The sequence below is a fragment of the Molossus molossus genome, unplaced genomic scaffold, assembly GCF_014108415.1.
Source record: "Molossus molossus isolate mMolMol1 unplaced genomic scaffold, mMolMol1.p scaffold_m16_p_17, whole genome shotgun sequence".
NCBI lineage: Eukaryota > Metazoa > Chordata > Mammalia > Chiroptera > Molossidae > Molossus > Molossus molossus.
Window position 1 is genome coordinate 11,004,840 of NW_023425352.1, and position 17,475 is coordinate 11,022,314.

Genomic DNA, 17,475 nt, shown 5'->3' on the forward strand with positions numbered 1-17,475 from the left:
CCCTGTACCCCACCAAGAGCCGGGCCACCAAGCGGTCTCATCACCACAAAGTGTCCCACCGTGAGAGGCCACGTCATAGCACAGTCTTTCCACGATCCCTCAGGGTGACGGCAGAGCCGGGGAGGAGCCCGGGGTTGGGGTGAGAGGCCCAGCCCGCAGTCCGGACGGGACAGATTCCCCCTGTGGACAGACGAGAGGCTCTGCAGAGGCAGGGACACCCCCCTCCAGCTCTGCCGTTCGTTGCCACCCCCTCAGGTGAGGAGGACACAGTGGCCGTGAGGACCAAGGAAGTTGGGGGAAAAGGGTGTGTGAGCAGAAGTCCATGGCAAGAAACCCAAATATATGGAAATGCATAGAACATTCAGAAGTTTTAAATGTTCGACTCCCAGATGTCCCTGCGGGGGCAGCTGACATCAGAGACAGACTGTGCGGGGATAGTTGCGTCAGTGGATTTTATTGATGTTAACACAGTGGCTGCAGAGGCCTGGAGTTTAGCAGGGCATGAGAGTGAGCAGCACATCCTCTCTCACGGTGTCTTTGCTACAGAAGCTGTACCTGTGGAGAAAAGAAATCCTGTTGAAGCGTTGACGCCCTGACTTGGTGGTTGGAGTCGTTAAGCAAAGACGTGTCCATTTACAATTCCAAAGCAATGACGAGCGTTGGGCTTACAGCTCCAGCCAGTTACTGGAGGACTGATCGTCATGGGGCTGCCAGTGCGACAGGCCGCGGCCCCAGGACAGGTCAGCTGGTACTCAGAAGTGGCCCTGTTCTCTGGGTCCTCTGCCCGACAGGACTGCGGGCTCACGCTCTCCTCCACAAGTAATGCGGGTCCCCCAGAAACACTGGTTTACAGACGGGCTCACTCTCAGCTCAGCCACTCCTGGACTTGACTGAACAGTGGCTACAATGGCTCAATCACTCCGGGACTTGACTGAACAGTGGCTACAATGGCTCAGCCACTCCGGGACTTGACTGAACAGTAGCTACAATGTATTAGGCTCTTACTAGCTGCAATGACACTGACGGGCGTTACTACGAGTCGTACATTACAGGAGAGGAAACTGAGGCAGGGGGGACTCTCAGTTGACAAGTGGAAGAACCAAGAGGCCGATATCTGATGCCGTCGTCCACATTTTCTGTGACAGTCACACTTCAGACCTCTCTCTGACCTTGCCCTGAGACCTGGCTCTCCCTTCCTGCCTTCAGCAGTGACAGGGGCTGGTTATTTGAGTCTCTGAGCATTGATGTCATTGATGGAAGAGGGTGTGGCTCCCTCCCGTGATTGCTGAGACTCCCAGGTCAATAACGCAACATCCCATGACAATAAATGTAAGAAACCTAGACGTTTTAGAAACGACGCGGACCTCAGCGGTTGTCATTACAGCTCTTCCAAGAATCACAGGCTTCTCTCAGCCACACTCATCATCTTTGAGTGAGTGAGGCCGAGAGAAGGCTCTGTCCAGTTTCCTTACTCTTTGCTGGCCTTCAACACTCTGTGCTTTGCACTTGGAGCTGTGACCGTAACCTCCAACCCTGTCTCTGGTTCTCTGCACCCCGAGTCCAGCAGGCTGGCCTCCCTTCCCCCTCACACTGGGCCCTTTGTCCCTGCTGGGTCCCTTCCCAGTGGAAATCCCTCAGCCCAAGAGATGCTGCAGCCCCCTCCCCTTCATGACTCCCCTGGGCCCTCTGCGTCCTCCTAGTCACGCTCTTTGGGCCCCTCATGGTGAGTTTTTTATTTTGTCATTTGACCTTTTACACATCTAGTGTGTAAAATGACATATCTAATTTCCCTCAACAGCTATGTGTGAGCAGGGCATGTCTCTGCATCCCCAACTATTTGCTCGGCACACCGTAGGTATTCAGGCAAGTCAGAGAGGAAGGCAGGGGTGGGAATTTGGGGAGAGCTACATTCCTTTCATGCCATGTCGCTGGAGGGAATTCTAGTCCGTTCGTTCCTTACTAGGATTCGAAACCACAGCGAGGTGACTACGATAATCTGAAGGGCATCTGAGGAGGTTGGAACAACATTTGATTTTCTTCAGCCTCCTAATGATGATGATGATTTTTAAAAGTGTTACTTACCAGCTGTCTTCATAACAGCAAAATTATCTGACGAATTCTGCTTTCTAACCCCCAGACTATCCCTGTGAGTCAGAGAGGACAGGGGGCTGGCTGGGCAGGCTGTCAGCATGGCACCGAGGAGGCGGGAAGGGAGCCCAGGGCAGGCTGGCGGTGGGAAGGGGATCATGCCCTTGTACCCCCACAGATGGTGCTGAGAAACCCAGTGCACCCAACAGAACTGTTCTGTGCCCCTTTCAGCTGTTCGTTGGCCTGGGGAAAAAGCGTCCCAGATGGGAAGGTTTTCTTGGCTTTCTGGCTGGACCATAACTTGACTTTCTGGGGCGAGTTCTCCTTACAAATAGGAATCTCTGTAACACCCTCAGGCACAAGCCAGCAAAGATACTCACACTGTCCTCTCTTCTCCCTTTTGCACGGTGATCTTGGATGCACCCACTTTGGGGAAGGTTGGGTTCACCACGTTGTTATCCCAAAGGAACTTGACTTTCTGAATTGTTCCGACGTCCACGTCTGCGTCAAACTCATTAGAATGGGTGGCGCCTGGTTTGATAATACCCCTTGAAAGAGAAATAGGAACATTTTCATGCAGAGAAGCATCTTCCAGGGACCATATAAGGGCCATGCCACTCTCTTCTGCTCTGAGTGAGATTAATTTTCCAAATTAATTCCCAAATAAAGGATGGAGAAATGGAAAAGCCAGAAATCAAACTATTATTTAAATATCGGTTACTCAAACTTAGGTTAATTTCTCTTCAAAACTTTCTTATAGAAAATTATATAATTCCTTCATATTATTTTTTCTGGAAGAATTATTTATAAAGTAACTAGTTGTTTATTTTGTTTAACATAAGCACATGCTACTATGCAAATGAGAAAACATGATATCCGGGGTAATAATTACATTCATTTTTTAAAAAAAATCTGATCTATTGAGTGAGAAAGAATGAAATGCCTGGATTTATAACAGAGAAAAGAAAAGCTGTCAGTGGAAGTCTGAGATTAACTTCAGTGCCTAAGGAAAGAATGTAAAATCCACTGATAGACGAAGAGGTGCTGAGCGTTGAAGTGCACGGATTTGAAGGTGTGTACATCATCAAATGAGCTGCGGCACCAAAACAGGAGATTTACCTGAAGATGTCATACTGGCGAGTGTTTCCCTTATTTCCGAACAAAGCGACTTTGATCTGACCAGTGATGGTTCTCCCAGACAGTGTGACGGAAACTCCGTATCTCCAGCCTGCACAGGGGGTGGGCCAGAGTGCGGTTCATTCATGCACAGAATACTTGACCCGCATCTTAGATTCCTGTCTCTGTCCCTCACACTGAGGCATCAGAATATAAGAGTGTCTACATGTTAATCTACAACTCAAACTAGGCTAAGCGGGAGACATGTATTTAGGGGTGCCCCCCTCCAGATCTGCGCTGCCCACTCATGGGGTCACTAGCCATATGTGGCTGTTTGAATTTAAATCCAAATGAAATCAAATGAAAAATGTAGTTCTGCAGTTTCACTAACCACATTTTGAGTGCTAAATCGCCACCCGGGTTAATGACATTTCTATCATTGCTGCTTCTTTGGGACAATTCTGCTCTAGAATGATAGCGCCATGAGTTCAGGTACAAAGAGGAAGCACAGGGGCTCGTCCCTCATTTGGAAGCCTAGCTCAGGGGTCCTGTGAGCCCCTCGAGAGCAGGGTCTATGCCTTATCTCTGCATCCCCAGGGCCCAGGCAGTGGCCAGCACAGAATGGGGCTCAGTTGTCACCCAGATTTATACCTGGAGGGCTGTTCAGTGCCCACGAGCACATATACATACACACAAATCTATATACACTAACATACACATACTTGCATACATACCCACATACCCACACACATGCACACACTTCACACATCCTTTGTACAAACACACATATGTATAAACACATATACACACATATCTTTTGCTTAATTCCTACTCATCCTTCACATTGTCAGAGATGTTGTCCCCGTCCTCCCTCTGGTCAGGGCCAGGTCCTCTGTCCCACAATGCCCAAGCAGGAACCCGCCACGCCCAATACACTTATAGCTGCTGGCTCAGCTCCTCTGCTGTCCTGTAAATTTCATACATTGCACGTCTTGCTCCCTGCACCCCATGTCTAGCATAGTCTGCCGGCCATAAATAAATGTTGGTGGGGGAATTAATACACGGTTCTTGAATGTTTAATTTTTTGTTAAATCTGGGCAAGTATTTCATGTATCACTACATCGGTGGAAGGATTGATTAACCAATGTCTTTAAAAAGATTTATACAGTGATGGAAATATTCTATATCTTGATTGTGGAGGTGTTACTTGATTATTCATTCATCAAAACTCATAGAACTACCCACTAAAAAGGGCGAATATTGCTGTAAAATCATATGCCTCAATAAGCCTGACTTGACTACATAAGATGAATTATATTCATGTATTTCTACAATACGGTCTCTCTTTTTTTTGTTTTCCATCCTCATCCGAGGACATTTTTCCATTTTTTGTTCAGGTAGAGTGGGAGGGAGAGAGGAGAACAGAGAGAGAGAGAGAAACATTGATGTGAAAGGGACACATGGAGTGGCTGCCACCCACATGACCAACCAGGGCCGGGGACAAACTGCAACCGAGGTACATGCCCTTAGCGGGAACCGAACCTGGATCTCTCTGGACCGCAGGCCAATGCTCTAACTGTTGAGCCAAACCGGCCAGGGCAATACAGTCTCTCTTTTACAGTGAAACATCTTAGGGAACCATCATGGGCAGGGTGGCCCAAAGTGACCCAAACACGCCCTGTTTTACCCTATGACCTAGTCCACCCAGCAGGTTTCTGAGAGAAATCACCCCTTCCTGATTCCTGCCCACCCCCTACCAGAGCGGCAGCCCTTGGGCACCAGGTGCACGTGGATGGGGGGTGGCGAGGGAAATGGGGTGATTGGAGTTGAACTGGTACCAAGTAAATGTTTGCCAAATGACCAGAAGAACAGGTGCATTTGACACAGTGTTGGGGATAAAGGAAGGAGCCTTGACCCTGGCTGGTGGGCACGCAATGCAATATACAGATGATGTACGATAGAATTGTACAGTCATACACTTGAAGCCTATATACTCTTATTAGCCAAGGTCACCCCAATAAATCTAATTTTAATAAATTAAAGGGACCATAAACTGAGACGCAGTAAAAATTCAGGGTAGATGCCAGGAGACATATAAGTTGCAATTATCCCATTACTATTCGCCTCCACTCACTTCATACCACCAAAATAAAATAAAAGATGCAAGCTCGCCCTGGCTGGTTTGGCTCAGCAGTTAGAGCATCGGCTCACGGACCAGAGAGACCTGGGTTCGGTTTCTGCTAAGGGCATGTGCCTTGATTGCAATTTGTCCCCGGCCCCGGTTGGGGTCGTGTGGGTGGCAACCACGTGATGTGTCTCTCTCGCGTTGATGTTTCTCTCTCTCTCTCTCTCTCTCTTCCTCCTTCTCTCCTTCTCGTTCTATCTGAAGATAAATGCAAAAATGTCTTTGGTGAGGATAAAACAAAACAAGAAAAAGAAAAAAATGCAGGCTCTTTCTAAACCCCCCTTGAGTCTTAAATGGGATGGTTTGTGTGTCCATAAATATTTCAGGTCAGAGACAAGCCCTTCACTTGTAACAGGAACTAACTTTTTTTTTTTTTTACCTGGAAGGGAAAGTCTAAGTGCAACTTACGGGCAAAATTGCTGGAATCGCCTGTGTTCAGGAAGAATTTCTGCTGCTCCTGACTTGTCTTGCCGGCAAATTTGTCAGCGTAGTGGCCCATCTGCGGGCACCCTTCATCTGGACAGGGGAAGCACTTGTTCTAATGAGAAGAGACAGAGCAGGCTGTAAGGAGTGAATGCGTCTCTTCAAGATCCACACATGCAGGGGGGCCACTTGCCTACAGACTGAGGCTCTTCACTTGTGACCAGAAGGGGATTGGAACCGATGATCTCTAAATTACCCTCCCGCACCTGCGCGTGACATTAGAATTTCCGGGGAGCTTTAGAAAAAGAATGATGCCCATAGTTAGAAAACTCTGAGCCCTAGCTTGGATCAATTACACCTTCCACTGAGTGATGTGCTGGTGAATGATTAACAGCCAGCCCAGGACAAAACAAACAACAAACAAACAAACAAACTAAAACAACACAGCCTGATTGTAGTGCGTACCAATTTCCATGGCGTAAATACTTTGTGGCCATTTTCAGGCTACTGACAGGATGCCACCGAATGTGGAGTTGGGAAGAGATTGCTCCCACCAGCTCTCAGAAGCCAGAACAGGCAGGCTCCAGAAGGCCACTCCCTCCCTCTCTCCCCTTATTGCTGGCTGCAGAGGGACAGAGTCCTGGCCTGGCATGTGGACCCCAGTATCAACGTGTCCTCCTCTCTGGCGTGTGAGTTCACCTCTCATACATTCTTCTATTCTTGCTCTGCCCTGGTCAGACACGTGTTCTCCTTCTCTACCTTTGAAACTCGATGATTTTATAATCCAGATTCGAATGTTGCCTCCTGCAGAAAGCCTTCCTAGATTTTGAATCGACTGCTCTTTTCTCTGATTTCCCACAGTCCTCCTTGCCCACATGACTCATCTAGAACTCTAGCCACCACCTGCCTTAAGCTTTGTTCTCCTCCACTCCACAAGACCATGAGCTGATGGGCAATGCAAAGCAAGTAGAGGATGGTCAGAAACAGGTGAGCAGGTACTGCAAATTCCAAACACATCTGGACAACAGTCCCACAGTGGGACTCGGGGTGGGACAATAGCTTACAGACTTAAAGGCCTTGTAGGAAGCGCAGGGGTATGCAGTGAACCCATCAGGACTGAGGATGCTGTCTGAGTAGTACTTGTAGCTTCTTAGATGATTGCAAGCCACAAAGTCCCTGGTTCCTGGGGAAACAAATGAAAACGTCTACACAGGTGGTCAGGGAGCTGTGACAACTTCTCTGCCTCTCCAAATGAGATGGTTCCAAATGAGACTGTATTTTCAGATATTTAAGGTAAGTCCAGAATCCAGCCACATGAATGCAGTTAACATAGAGAGGGTGCTGGGCAACATTCTGAGGACTTCTCAGGTATTGTCCGTGCCATCCTCACCTTTCCTGGAAGAGAGATACCATCCCACCTCTAATCACAGGAAGATCTGAGGAGTACAGACTCAGACTTCAGATCACAGCTAGTACATGGCAGAGCGGGGAGCTAAACCCAAGCCCATTTGATCTGTGAGTCCACGCCTCCACCCTCTGCCATCCTGTGTCCCAGGCACCGAGCTGGAGTTCCTTGAAGATGCAACCAGATGTTGCCCTTCTAGACATGATGAAACCAGATGACAACACTTTCATGCAAATGAAAAGGAGGGCTGAGCAGCCTTAGGCGGCTTTATATGAGCATCACTATCGCTCTCATCACATCTCGCTCCTTGTAATCTTCCTTGGCTTCCATAACTCCTGCCAAGAGACAGTCATACCTTCCAGGCTTGGGCTGAACTTGCTTGGCCATTACCGATGGGGAGTTTAGGCTAACCCTATCCATGCAAACCCTCATAAGGCTACAAAAGACAAATGTACAAGTCTTATCCTTAATATTTACTTCGATGGTGCCCATACTTGCCAAGCCATTTTGGCTGAATTCAATAGAAGTCTTTACTCCTTAGATTTGGTCAGACCACGCTAAGGGTTTTGACCTGTGTGGTGTCAGATGATGAGTCTGGCTAAAAAATTCACCTATCCATTGTACTTTCAACATTATTAAATGCTGAGTCAGAGCTGTGTCTGAGGGATGCCCTTTATCCCAGGTGCACTTGATCAATGATGAAGACGAGCCCCCTAGAACAGCTCTAACCTTCCTTATGTGCGATTGCCTCTCAGTCTTGACCCGACATTGAGGAATGGTGCCTCTCACTGTGCAGATGGCTTTGCCGTGGAAATGACTGGGAATATCCTCATTCTGGCTACTGAAATGAAGCCAGGGTATAAACTTGGAGCATGTCGCTTCAAGTCGATTCCCAAGGGTGAAATTGGCAGACAAATCCTCTTAGAGTCAGGATGTTGACTTTTATGGTTTTTCCTTACTTTGTTATGTGCATTTACCAACTGATTGTTGAAACTATAGCTTTCAGCAATGGTTTGGCAATTGCCTGTTGCTTGTACACTCCAGAACACCCACAACAATGTTTCAGGAACTACAAAATCAGTAGCGCTTAGATATAACAAATGACACATAGCTATAGTTTTCAGAAATAAGGTCTGGGAGGGGGGATTGAATATTTTGAAAGAGCAGGGTGCTTTTATTTTTTACGATCTGCTGTGGGGAAGGCGCTACCCCAGCCTGGCCTGGCTTTACCTGACCAGATGCCGTCCAGGTCCACAATCTGCGACAAGGCATTCTTCTTGCACCCCGGCATCTCTTCTCCTCCATTGGGGAAAAAGTCAAGGTGACCCATCAGTTGGCTCGATCCAAAACCTGAATGTTTGGAACAGCAATGAGCTTTTTAGGGTGCAAGGCTCTCCCTGGGTGAAACCCACTTGTACATGCTCAAGGCTGGGGCTTCACTGGCCTCACCCAAGGATGGGATCAGAGGAGCTGCATCCGTGTGAATCACATCCACAAAGGCAGCATCGGAGGGATCAAGTCGAACTTCCTCAGAAGTGCCCTGGAAGCTTGCTTCTACAGGATCCAACCCTAAGAGAGATGGTCAGTGCTGCAGACAATCGGTCTAGGTGGGGTGCCAGCAGGACCAAGGCGTACAGTTGCTCAGGCTGGGCACTGTCTAACCAAAGGGGTGCCATGACCTGGAGGTGTCCAGTGCCATTGCCCTTCTATGGAACACGGGACACAGAGTCTCAATGTTGCTCATTACAAGAGGGCTCTAGTGGCAGGTAGAGGGAAGAGCAGATGAACAAAGAAATTCAGATTTTGGGGGGCAGCAAGGATTTTTTTCCCACATCAGATGCTCCCCTTTACTTATAGAACTTTCTTCTTTGTTCTCTTTCACTTCCCGGATTTGAAGAGAAAAGGGGCAAAGCAGTATGGTGTTGCAGATAAGAGTGAGATTCGGGGGCTGGGTTGCCTGGCTCCAAATCGCTACTCAGCTACTTCCTGGGCAAGGTGCATGACCTTGGGTGAATCACTTGACCTTTCTCGTGCCTCTGTTTCCCCAGTTATAAAATGAGGGTAATAATTGCATCTATTTCATACGGTTGTTGTAAGATTAAATGAGCTAATATATGTAGCATTTAGCCCAGTGCCTGGCATATCATCATGGATGCATAAGTAAAATATTAATTATTATTATTATTTCCTCCTGACTATATTTCCTCTTGGAAGGGCTCCTGGCTTTGTCAATAGTTTTTTGATGGTTTGGTCAGAGCAGCCAAAAAGGCATGGACATAGTTGTCTGCTGAACACAGGAGGGAGCGTTCTTATAAAGTCAGAGACTTGTTTGAGCAGAATGGGAGCAAAACTGTTGGAATCTCAGCTCCACCACTAATCAGTTTTGTGACTTTGGACAAGCCGCTCACTTCCTTGAGCCTGCTTCTTTGGTCCTGAGAATTAAATGAGAAAATGTAAAGCACTCCATGCAGTGTTTGGGATAATTAGGCACTTAAACTATGCTTACTAATAACATGATATTAGCATCATATTATTATTAGGTTACACAGATATACTTTGTTGCTATTGTTACAACGTAAAGGCTTTGCTTGGGCTAAAAGGAGGCTTTTGTCCCTGATGGTGGCTGGGTTTCTTCTACCAGCAGAGACAACGGAAGGGTATTTCTCAAGTTCTATTGTGTTCTTGATTTCAAAGAGCAGGGGAAAAGGAATGACAATGGGGATCCTTCTTGATTATGTTTGCTCATGTGTTCTCCACGGTGACCGGTCCTGATGAGCAACCCACACCGCCAGAAACCTGGGATTTAGAGAGAAGGGACAGGGACAGAGGCAGAAGTAGCAAAGGGAAACAGAGGAATGAAGCCCCCACCCCCTCCACACAGAGGAGCTTCCCGAAATGCTCTGGGCATACTCTCACCACCGCTGCCAGAGCCAAGGGGGGCAGTCTCCTGCGGGCCAGTGAGCGGGGCTGCAGTCTTGTACCATGTTGTGGGATCACTGGGGACAAAACCTGGGGCCCTGCCCCTTGTGCCTTACCTGTAATCCTGCCCAGGCCTGGAGTCCTGCTCCCTGCCTCTCCAGCCACGTGGGCTCCCAGGCTGTGGCCGATGAGGTGCACTTGGGAGGGTGAGTAGCTGTAGTTGGTCTGGAGAGGAAAGACGGTGTTTTTAGGACCTCTCTGTGCTGCAGATTGGGTGACATGCAAAGCTGATACGTTCCTCCTCTGCCGAGACCTCCACGGCTCCCGCTCACTTAGAATCAAGCCCACATCCACCACCAGGGTCTCAGAGCTTTCCTGGTGCAACGCAAATTTTTCTAGACTCTTCTCTAGGAAACCCTTTGTGGAAATTGCAGGCCCTCAAATACGTCTTCTTCTCTGATCACTGGGCCTGGTTTGGAATTCTCTCCCTGTGGTTGTGCATCTCCCCAGCTACTTGCCCAGCTCTGGTCAACACAGCTCACATCAGCCCCACACCCTGCCCCTTCCAGACCAGCCCCACCCACCCACATGCTTCCATTCAGCCCCGTAGTGTCCCCCCAGAACCCTGCCCATGCTCTCATGTCAAGTCTTCACTGCGAGCGCCTCCAAGGCCTGGGACCTCATCCATCCTCTTTACCTTCTAGCTCAGCTCCTGACACTGTACCCCCAGAACAGTGGACAGACAAACAAATAGCATGGAGGTACAAGGTGCTGGCACATGTCGGTCTCATGGATATTCACCCAAATATACTTCTTTTTTTTTTTTTTATCCTCACCTGAGGACATTTTTCCATATTTTGTTCAGAGAGAGTGGGAGGGGGAGAGAGAGAGAGAGAAACATCGACGTGAAAAGGACACATCGAGTGGTTGCCACCCGCACAACCAACCAGGGCCGGGGACAAACTGCAACCGAGGTACATGCCCTTAGGGGGAACCGAACCCTGGTCTCTCTGGACCGCAGGCCGACGCTCTAACCGCTGAGCCAAACCGGCCAGGGCCCAAATATACTTGTTCATTGGTCTACAGCGCCTCTAGTACACACACCCTGGGTGTTGATTTCTGCGGGGGTCCTTAGAACCAGCTGGTTCTTTTATAGGCCCTTGAAGTGTAAGACAGAAACGGCTGGGGCCTTTATCTGGTAGAGAAAATAGTCACCAAAAATTAGTTACCTCACTGAAAGAATTAAAGACTTAAAGAATTAGCAAAAAGGCAGACCAGGGCAGGAAGGGAACAGCTGAATAGACTGTGCAGGAGAGATTCCCCAGCATCAGCGGGACCCAGGGCAGGCCCGCAGAGCCGGTACATGGCGATTGTACACACTCTCGTTCAGCTTCACTGGCTCTCCCTGGACAAGCCATGCTTTCCCCACACCGAGCTCCCTTGGTGTAGTCGGACCCTTGGAGCTAGACAACTCATATTCACCTGCTCTGTGATTTTTTTGAGCAAACCGGTTAAGCTTTTTGGGCCTCACTTTTCTTACCAGTCAATTGAAAATAGAAAAGCCCCTACCTCCTATGTGCTATCTCTTACCGTCTTTCTTCCACTATGAGAGTCCACTAAGGCGAATTTCAGAGTGTTAGGAGTGAGGCGCTAGGAGAAATAGCAATTCTTTCTATCTCTTCTTTAGATACATAATCTCAGCAGCATCTTGACGCAACCGAGACCAGGGGGCCCTGCCTGCCTCCTCCGCAGCCCCCCAGCCGCCCACTCACCGAGAGCACGCTGAGCATCTGGGCCACCTGGGCGCCGACCACACGCACGTTGTTGACGGCCTGCGAGTAGGTGGTTTGGGAGCCTTTTTTCCAGTCCACGCAGATGCAGTTCACCTCCTCCACCTCGAACATGTTCTGGTGTCGGGAAGACAGCAGGGGTTATCGCGGGGCACCTGAGACCACATCCAGCCCAGGCTCAGAGCCGGTCGCTGGCGTTACGCTGGCTGTGCTCCTGTCCTGTCCTAGCCGGGGCCCGAGACGGACTAGACCCAGGCAGACTCATCAGTTAGGGGTCCCCCCCAGGGCGCAGGCAAACAGAGTTCCTCTCCGGCTGGCCACTCTCTGGCTTTCTCTGACCAAATTCAGGAAGGTCGGTCAGGTGGGGGGAACAAGCCCCTCATTAAAGGAGCCCTGTTTTGAAGAGGAAAGGCCTCAAGTGCAGTCTCTGGGGCCAGTGTCTGAATGACCTGTGGACTGGACCAGGAGGGGAGCATTCAGCCTCGTGGCCAGGCTGCTACCAATGGCCGGGCTTGCCTTCCGCCAGCCTGCGGGCATTGACTGGGTCTGAAGATAGGGGGAGGCATCACTGTTTTAGGGTCAGAAAGCTTAGGGTTTCATGAGAACACACGCACCGCAGATGTTTGGAAATGGAACTGCACTGATCTAAAGGAGATCGAAGACGTCGAAAAGAAAGCTCCCCCCGGATGTTAAAGGAACTCATCTATCCTTGCAAGTCCTGCCGGGTGGTGCGCATGGCCAGCTTGAATTTGAAGCGGTACCATAAATATAACATCCACGCGGACGCTTCTTACGTGTATGATGCTGATATGTGTGATCACACACACGGGGATACAGAGGCATTTCCTCAAGACTTTTACTTTTAAAGTAACGCCGAGGAATCTCTTACAACCTGGGAATTTGGGGTATAAACTATTGCTTCCAGTTTATACTTTAAAATGCTTCTTAATGGTGAGACAGGGCGGTGTCAAGAGTTCAACGCCTGGAAAACCAAGGGCAAATGCTGAACGACTTCAATTTCCTGGGTTTGTAACGTTTCCTGTCGATGTCGTAGGTCAGAGTTATTAATGTGTGTGCTCGGGTGAATTCTTAGGTGTCAGAAAAATAGATTGAGCCAGTGTGTACGAAAAAAGAAAGGATAATGGCATATTCTGTGTGTATCTGTGTGTGTGCCTGTGCACATGTGTACAAGTGTGCCTGTGTTTGCATGTGTATGTGTGTGCACATGCGTGTGCTTGTCCATCGTCTATTGTTCTGACCAGCAGGTGCCATACTACAGAGAGTTCTGGCGGTTTCTATGCTGCCCTTTGGTCGTGCAGTCAACCTTAGTCCTTCCTTCCCACATCAGTAGTCACAGCAGCACACGTGTGGCTCTCAGGATGAGGGAAAGGTTTGAACAGAGAGAACAGAATTCCTCCTTTCCAGGAACACCAAGTGCCCTCTCTGAACGTGGAGCCAGACAACACCGAACCTGGATTTAACCAGAAACGAGGCAGCGTTTGTTCACAGAGCTGAGGTCACCGGTCCGTGCTACAGATGCCGTCCAGAAAGTGGAAAGGAATTTGTACTTTCGTAAAGAGGCATGTAATTGCCCTTCGAGCTCATTGCCTGCGATCGCTGACAAGGAGCGGCCGGCAGAGCCCCAGCGATCGGAGCCGGCACCTACCTTGCACATATCCAGCACCCAGCTCTCATCGCCCTTGTCTATGAAGCCGTGGATGATGAACCGGGTCTTCCTGTCTGTTTGAAAATTTGATGCCTCAATCGTTGATGGATCCGAAGGAAGGAGGTTCTGTAACAAATGTAGAGGATTGCATGTTTTGCAGCCCAGCCACTCAGGACCGGCCTCCCTCTTCCATTTTCTACTTGTCCCAATGCTATAACCTTCCAAAATTTAGCACAAAAGTCACCTCTTCCATGAAGCCCGCCCTGATCTTCCTTTTCCTGCCCCACCTCTGCATGTCAGGAATCACTGCCTCCACTGGGTCTGGAGTGTGGCTCAAGGTCTTACCTTTCATAGGGTTCTTTGTACGCCCATTGCCCCAAACCAGAATCGCATAACCAGCTAGAGGTTCTGGCAAATGTGAGCCATTCATTCATTCAAGCCAACTTTTTACTGAAGACCTACTCTGTGCAGGCCTTAGGGTGCAGCGGGGGTGGGGGTAGGGCAGAGTATTATGAAGCCGGTGGCTACAGAGGAAAGGAACTCCTGGTGTGCGGGGTGGGCGCAGCCCTCACCCAGCACAGGGACGGAGGTCTCACCTGGAAGGTGTCTGGGTTCTCATTGGTGTAGAGCAGGAAGCGGGTGCCGATCTTCTCAGGGCTCCAGGGAAGGATTTTCAGGGGTCTGATCACAGTCCCGCCCCAGGGCTCAGAGTCAGAAAAGCAGCCGAGCTGACTATAGCAGATTTCTTTAGCTGCGGAGAAAGGGTGACTCGCTCAGGGTTCGTCCTGGAGCTGGGCTCCGGGATGTCCCTGCTGCTCAGGCCAGCTCGCTCCCCTGCCTGGGGACAGTCTGGAGACCATGCAGATACCCACCTCTGCCCCACCCATATTTCCTTACCCCAGTGCCCACCTTCTGGTTTGGGACCAATCCCATTGACTCCCATAGAGACACCACGATCAAAACTTCAAAGTTCTGCGTCCCACCAGCTCTTCAGAAATGTTTATTTGACTAATGTGCTAATGGGCACGGATCGGTCCATATGTTAATTCAGGCGGATGTTTAATGCTTTACCTAGGAAATTCTGACCAAGGGCGCCTGCGTGAAAGCAGGATGTGGGGAGATGCTGCAACGCAGGCCCCCCTCAAGCTGGCCGCGCTCCCAGGCCGCGCCAGCCCCGCCCGCCTCTGGCTGGAACCACAGTTGTCCGGAGCTGCTGGAAGCCCGGTCGTGTCTCAGGCCTTCCCTGGCCAGCGCTGAGATGTGGGGTTCCCGTTCTCCCCAAGGGGCAGGCGTGCTGTCTCTCACCTTTGGCTGCTCCCAGGAGGAAAAGCGCGATTGTCCAGATGCTCACCATCTACAATAAATTCAGACATTTTCAGCCTCGTCCAACATGACCAGGGCAAAGAGCAGACTCTCAGGAGTTCAAGGCCGTTTGAGTCCACAGCTGGTGGGAGAACGACCAATGGACTTACCCTGCTGGATGCTCCAGGCTTTCTCTCCCTCTGGAGCCAGTGCCCGGGCCGGCTCTTATACTCCAGCTTTATCATCTGGACGCGGCTTCAAGGAAACAGCAGGTGATGATAAAACGTGCTGTGTGCACTTACTATTTTAATCTGCACAAATACACAAAACGAGGTTAATAATAGTGGCCCAATCTTCCCGCCAGCCTGGGAAGATGAAAGAATGCTTGATTAAAAGGGGGATCAAAGTCCCTACCTTTGTGCCTGTGTCCTCTACTCGTGCATGTAATTGTGAGCCAAGTGGGCCCTACTTTCCGATTGTCTATTTCATCACCAAGTGGTGTGCAAGTTCCATTAAGGCCACAGCAGCAACTGTTCTACTGGAGGGTATTTCCCACGTAGGGTAGATGGACATGCCCCCACATAGGTGAAAGCAAAGGGAAGTATATGGCTAAGGAAAACCTCCTCTCTCTGTCTCTGCCTCTGGCAGTCTACTGAGACCCAAGGACATGCGGTTCGGAAACATGTCCAGTAGCCCCCACAATAGCCTCTGACCACAATCCCCCGTGCACGACGGTCCCAGTAATCTACTGCTTTGTAACGAACCGACTCAGGGCATAATGGTTTAAAACAACAGCAATTCTTCTATCATCCCACCGGGATTTTGAGTGGCTGGGTGCAGAAGCCTCGAAAAGCCCACGTCAGCAGACGATGTCACATCTGCTGCGTTTTCCCAGGTCCTCTGCAGGTTGCACACCTGTCCCGTAAGACCTGGCGCCTTCGTGAATTACCCACAGATGCGCATCTGGGAGCAGCCCGGCCAGTTCACACAGCAGGCAGATACGCCTTCATGTGGCAAACACCACTGGGGCCCTGTGCCACCCCCAAGTTAAATATGCCTCAGTGTCCAAGTTCACACTCCTCCAGAGTAAACAGAACACCGGGGGACAGTTGGAGGGGCTCCCCTGTTAAGAAAACAGAAAGGACTTCCGCCGGAATAACAAAGATTAGTCACCAACGGTTAATTAAGGCTTAGAGTGCGCGGTCGTGTATGACCTAATTTAAGTCTGACAACAACCCCGTGAATAAATACCATTATTTACCTCCTTTGCATATGTGGACACTGAGGCATGGACAGATAAATAAACTGTCTCCAAAGTCACATAGATAATGAGTGATGAGATGAGATTCGAATCCAGTCTGTAGAGAGTGAAAGAAGGAGTTGTTGAATATTCTGAGCAAGTTATCAAGATTTGTTGAGTGTCAACCACATAGAATAGGAAGATTATTTACACGGAATAAGTTGAAAGAGAAAATGAATTTCCTGCTGAACTGCCAGACTTGAGCCATCTGGTTGACCCAAGTGATGAGGTAGTTAAGCTTTGGAAGTCTGCTCGGAGGTCTAGGAAGGTGCTGGCTGGTGACATCAAAGGCCTTTATGCTTTCCTTTGACGTTGTAGTGTGGCCCAGGAGGAGATTCGTGACAAACGAGCGGTGAGTAAATAGGTACATGGGTCGGTAGGGGACATCAGGTGGCCCTGACTGCATCTCACACCTCTCTTCTCCCTCCACATATGGCCCCACGAGCCTCCATCCAACATGCCTGGTCCTTTCCCTCCTCGGGGCCTTTGTGCTTACTGTTCCCGTGGCCTGAAACTCTCTTCCCTAGACCTCCATTGGGTTGGCTCCTTCTTGTCCTTCAGCAGGGAGCTGTACACCTCGTCGGTGAGGCTGCCTCTGACCAGCCCTGACGCCTCTGCACTGCCCACTCTGTGACACGTTGTGATGATCTGTCTTGTTTAACTTGCAGTCATGCTTCTCCCACCTGGAATGCAATTCCAGGAGGACAGGGACCTCATCTGTTTTGGCCACTGTGGTACCCCCAGCTGCTGGAACTGTGCCTGGACTTGATGTGGTTATGAATTAAAGAAAGAATGACTGTGCCATGCATGGAGTTCGTGAGCATTTGACCCTTATTCTCAGTGGATTTCAGGGCAGGGGAAGTGAGAGGTCACAGTTTTCAGAAGGATGGAGAAAAGGAGATGTTATTCTTCAGAGAAGCACAAAGAATATGAATATCTTATTAGATTTAAGAGAAATAATTATACATGATCTGCCACAGTTTGTCCAGGGGTAAGAGCCCTGTGCCTTTTCCCCTTTTAACTCACCTCACTGCCAAGTTCCCCTGTGGGTTCCGTGCCCACCCCAAGGGAAATGACCCTACCTGGGGGTTTCTGTGGTTAAAACCACCTAACAGTCATCAGAGCTGGTATGTCTTCTATTGATGAACATTTGGTTGTTTCCAATATTTTACTATTAAAAACAATGCCTTAGTGAATATAACTGTCAATTTCCACATGGATGGTGTATCCAGGATCAATTCCTAAAATTGAATTTCAGGGTCAATAGATCTGTCCATTTAA

The 17,475-nt window shown here is 49.4% G+C and overlaps 1 protein-coding gene across 1 annotated transcript; it reads right to left on the reverse strand.

Moving 5' to 3' along the window:
- Positions 1-491: 491 nt before the first annotated feature.
- Positions 492-14,946, reverse strand: PNLIPRP1 (pancreatic lipase related protein 1). Its single transcript, XM_036265190.1, has 12 exons — positions 14,898-14,946; positions 14,189-14,343; positions 13,593-13,718; positions 11,909-12,043; positions 10,253-10,361; positions 8,667-8,786; positions 8,448-8,567; positions 6,877-6,995; positions 5,798-5,927; positions 3,208-3,316; positions 2,469-2,636; positions 492-555 (listed from the first exon to the last, which is right to left on the reverse strand). Exons 1-12 carry the CDS (start codon positions 14,944-14,946, stop codon positions 492-494), a joined length of 1,404 nt encoding a protein of 467 aa, XP_036121083.1.
- Positions 14,947-17,475: the final 2,529 nt, after the last annotated feature.

What these genes read in the sequence shown, in the direction of transcription:
- PNLIPRP1 (XM_036265190.1), bottom strand. Translation starts at nt 14,946, where the DNA reads ATGGTGAGCATCTGGACAATCGCGCTTTTCCTCCTGGGAGCAGCCAAA. An exon ending in AGATGCTCAGCGTGCTCTCG is followed by an intron (nt 10,362 to 11,908) that starts GTGAGTGGGCGG and finishes TTTCCTCTCCAG; the next exon opens with ACCAACTACAGCTACTCACC. An exon ending in CGATTCCAGCAATTTTGCCC is followed by an intron (nt 3,317 to 5,797) that starts GTAAGTTGCACT and finishes CCCCCTGTGCAG; the next exon opens with GCTGGAGATACGGAGTTTCC.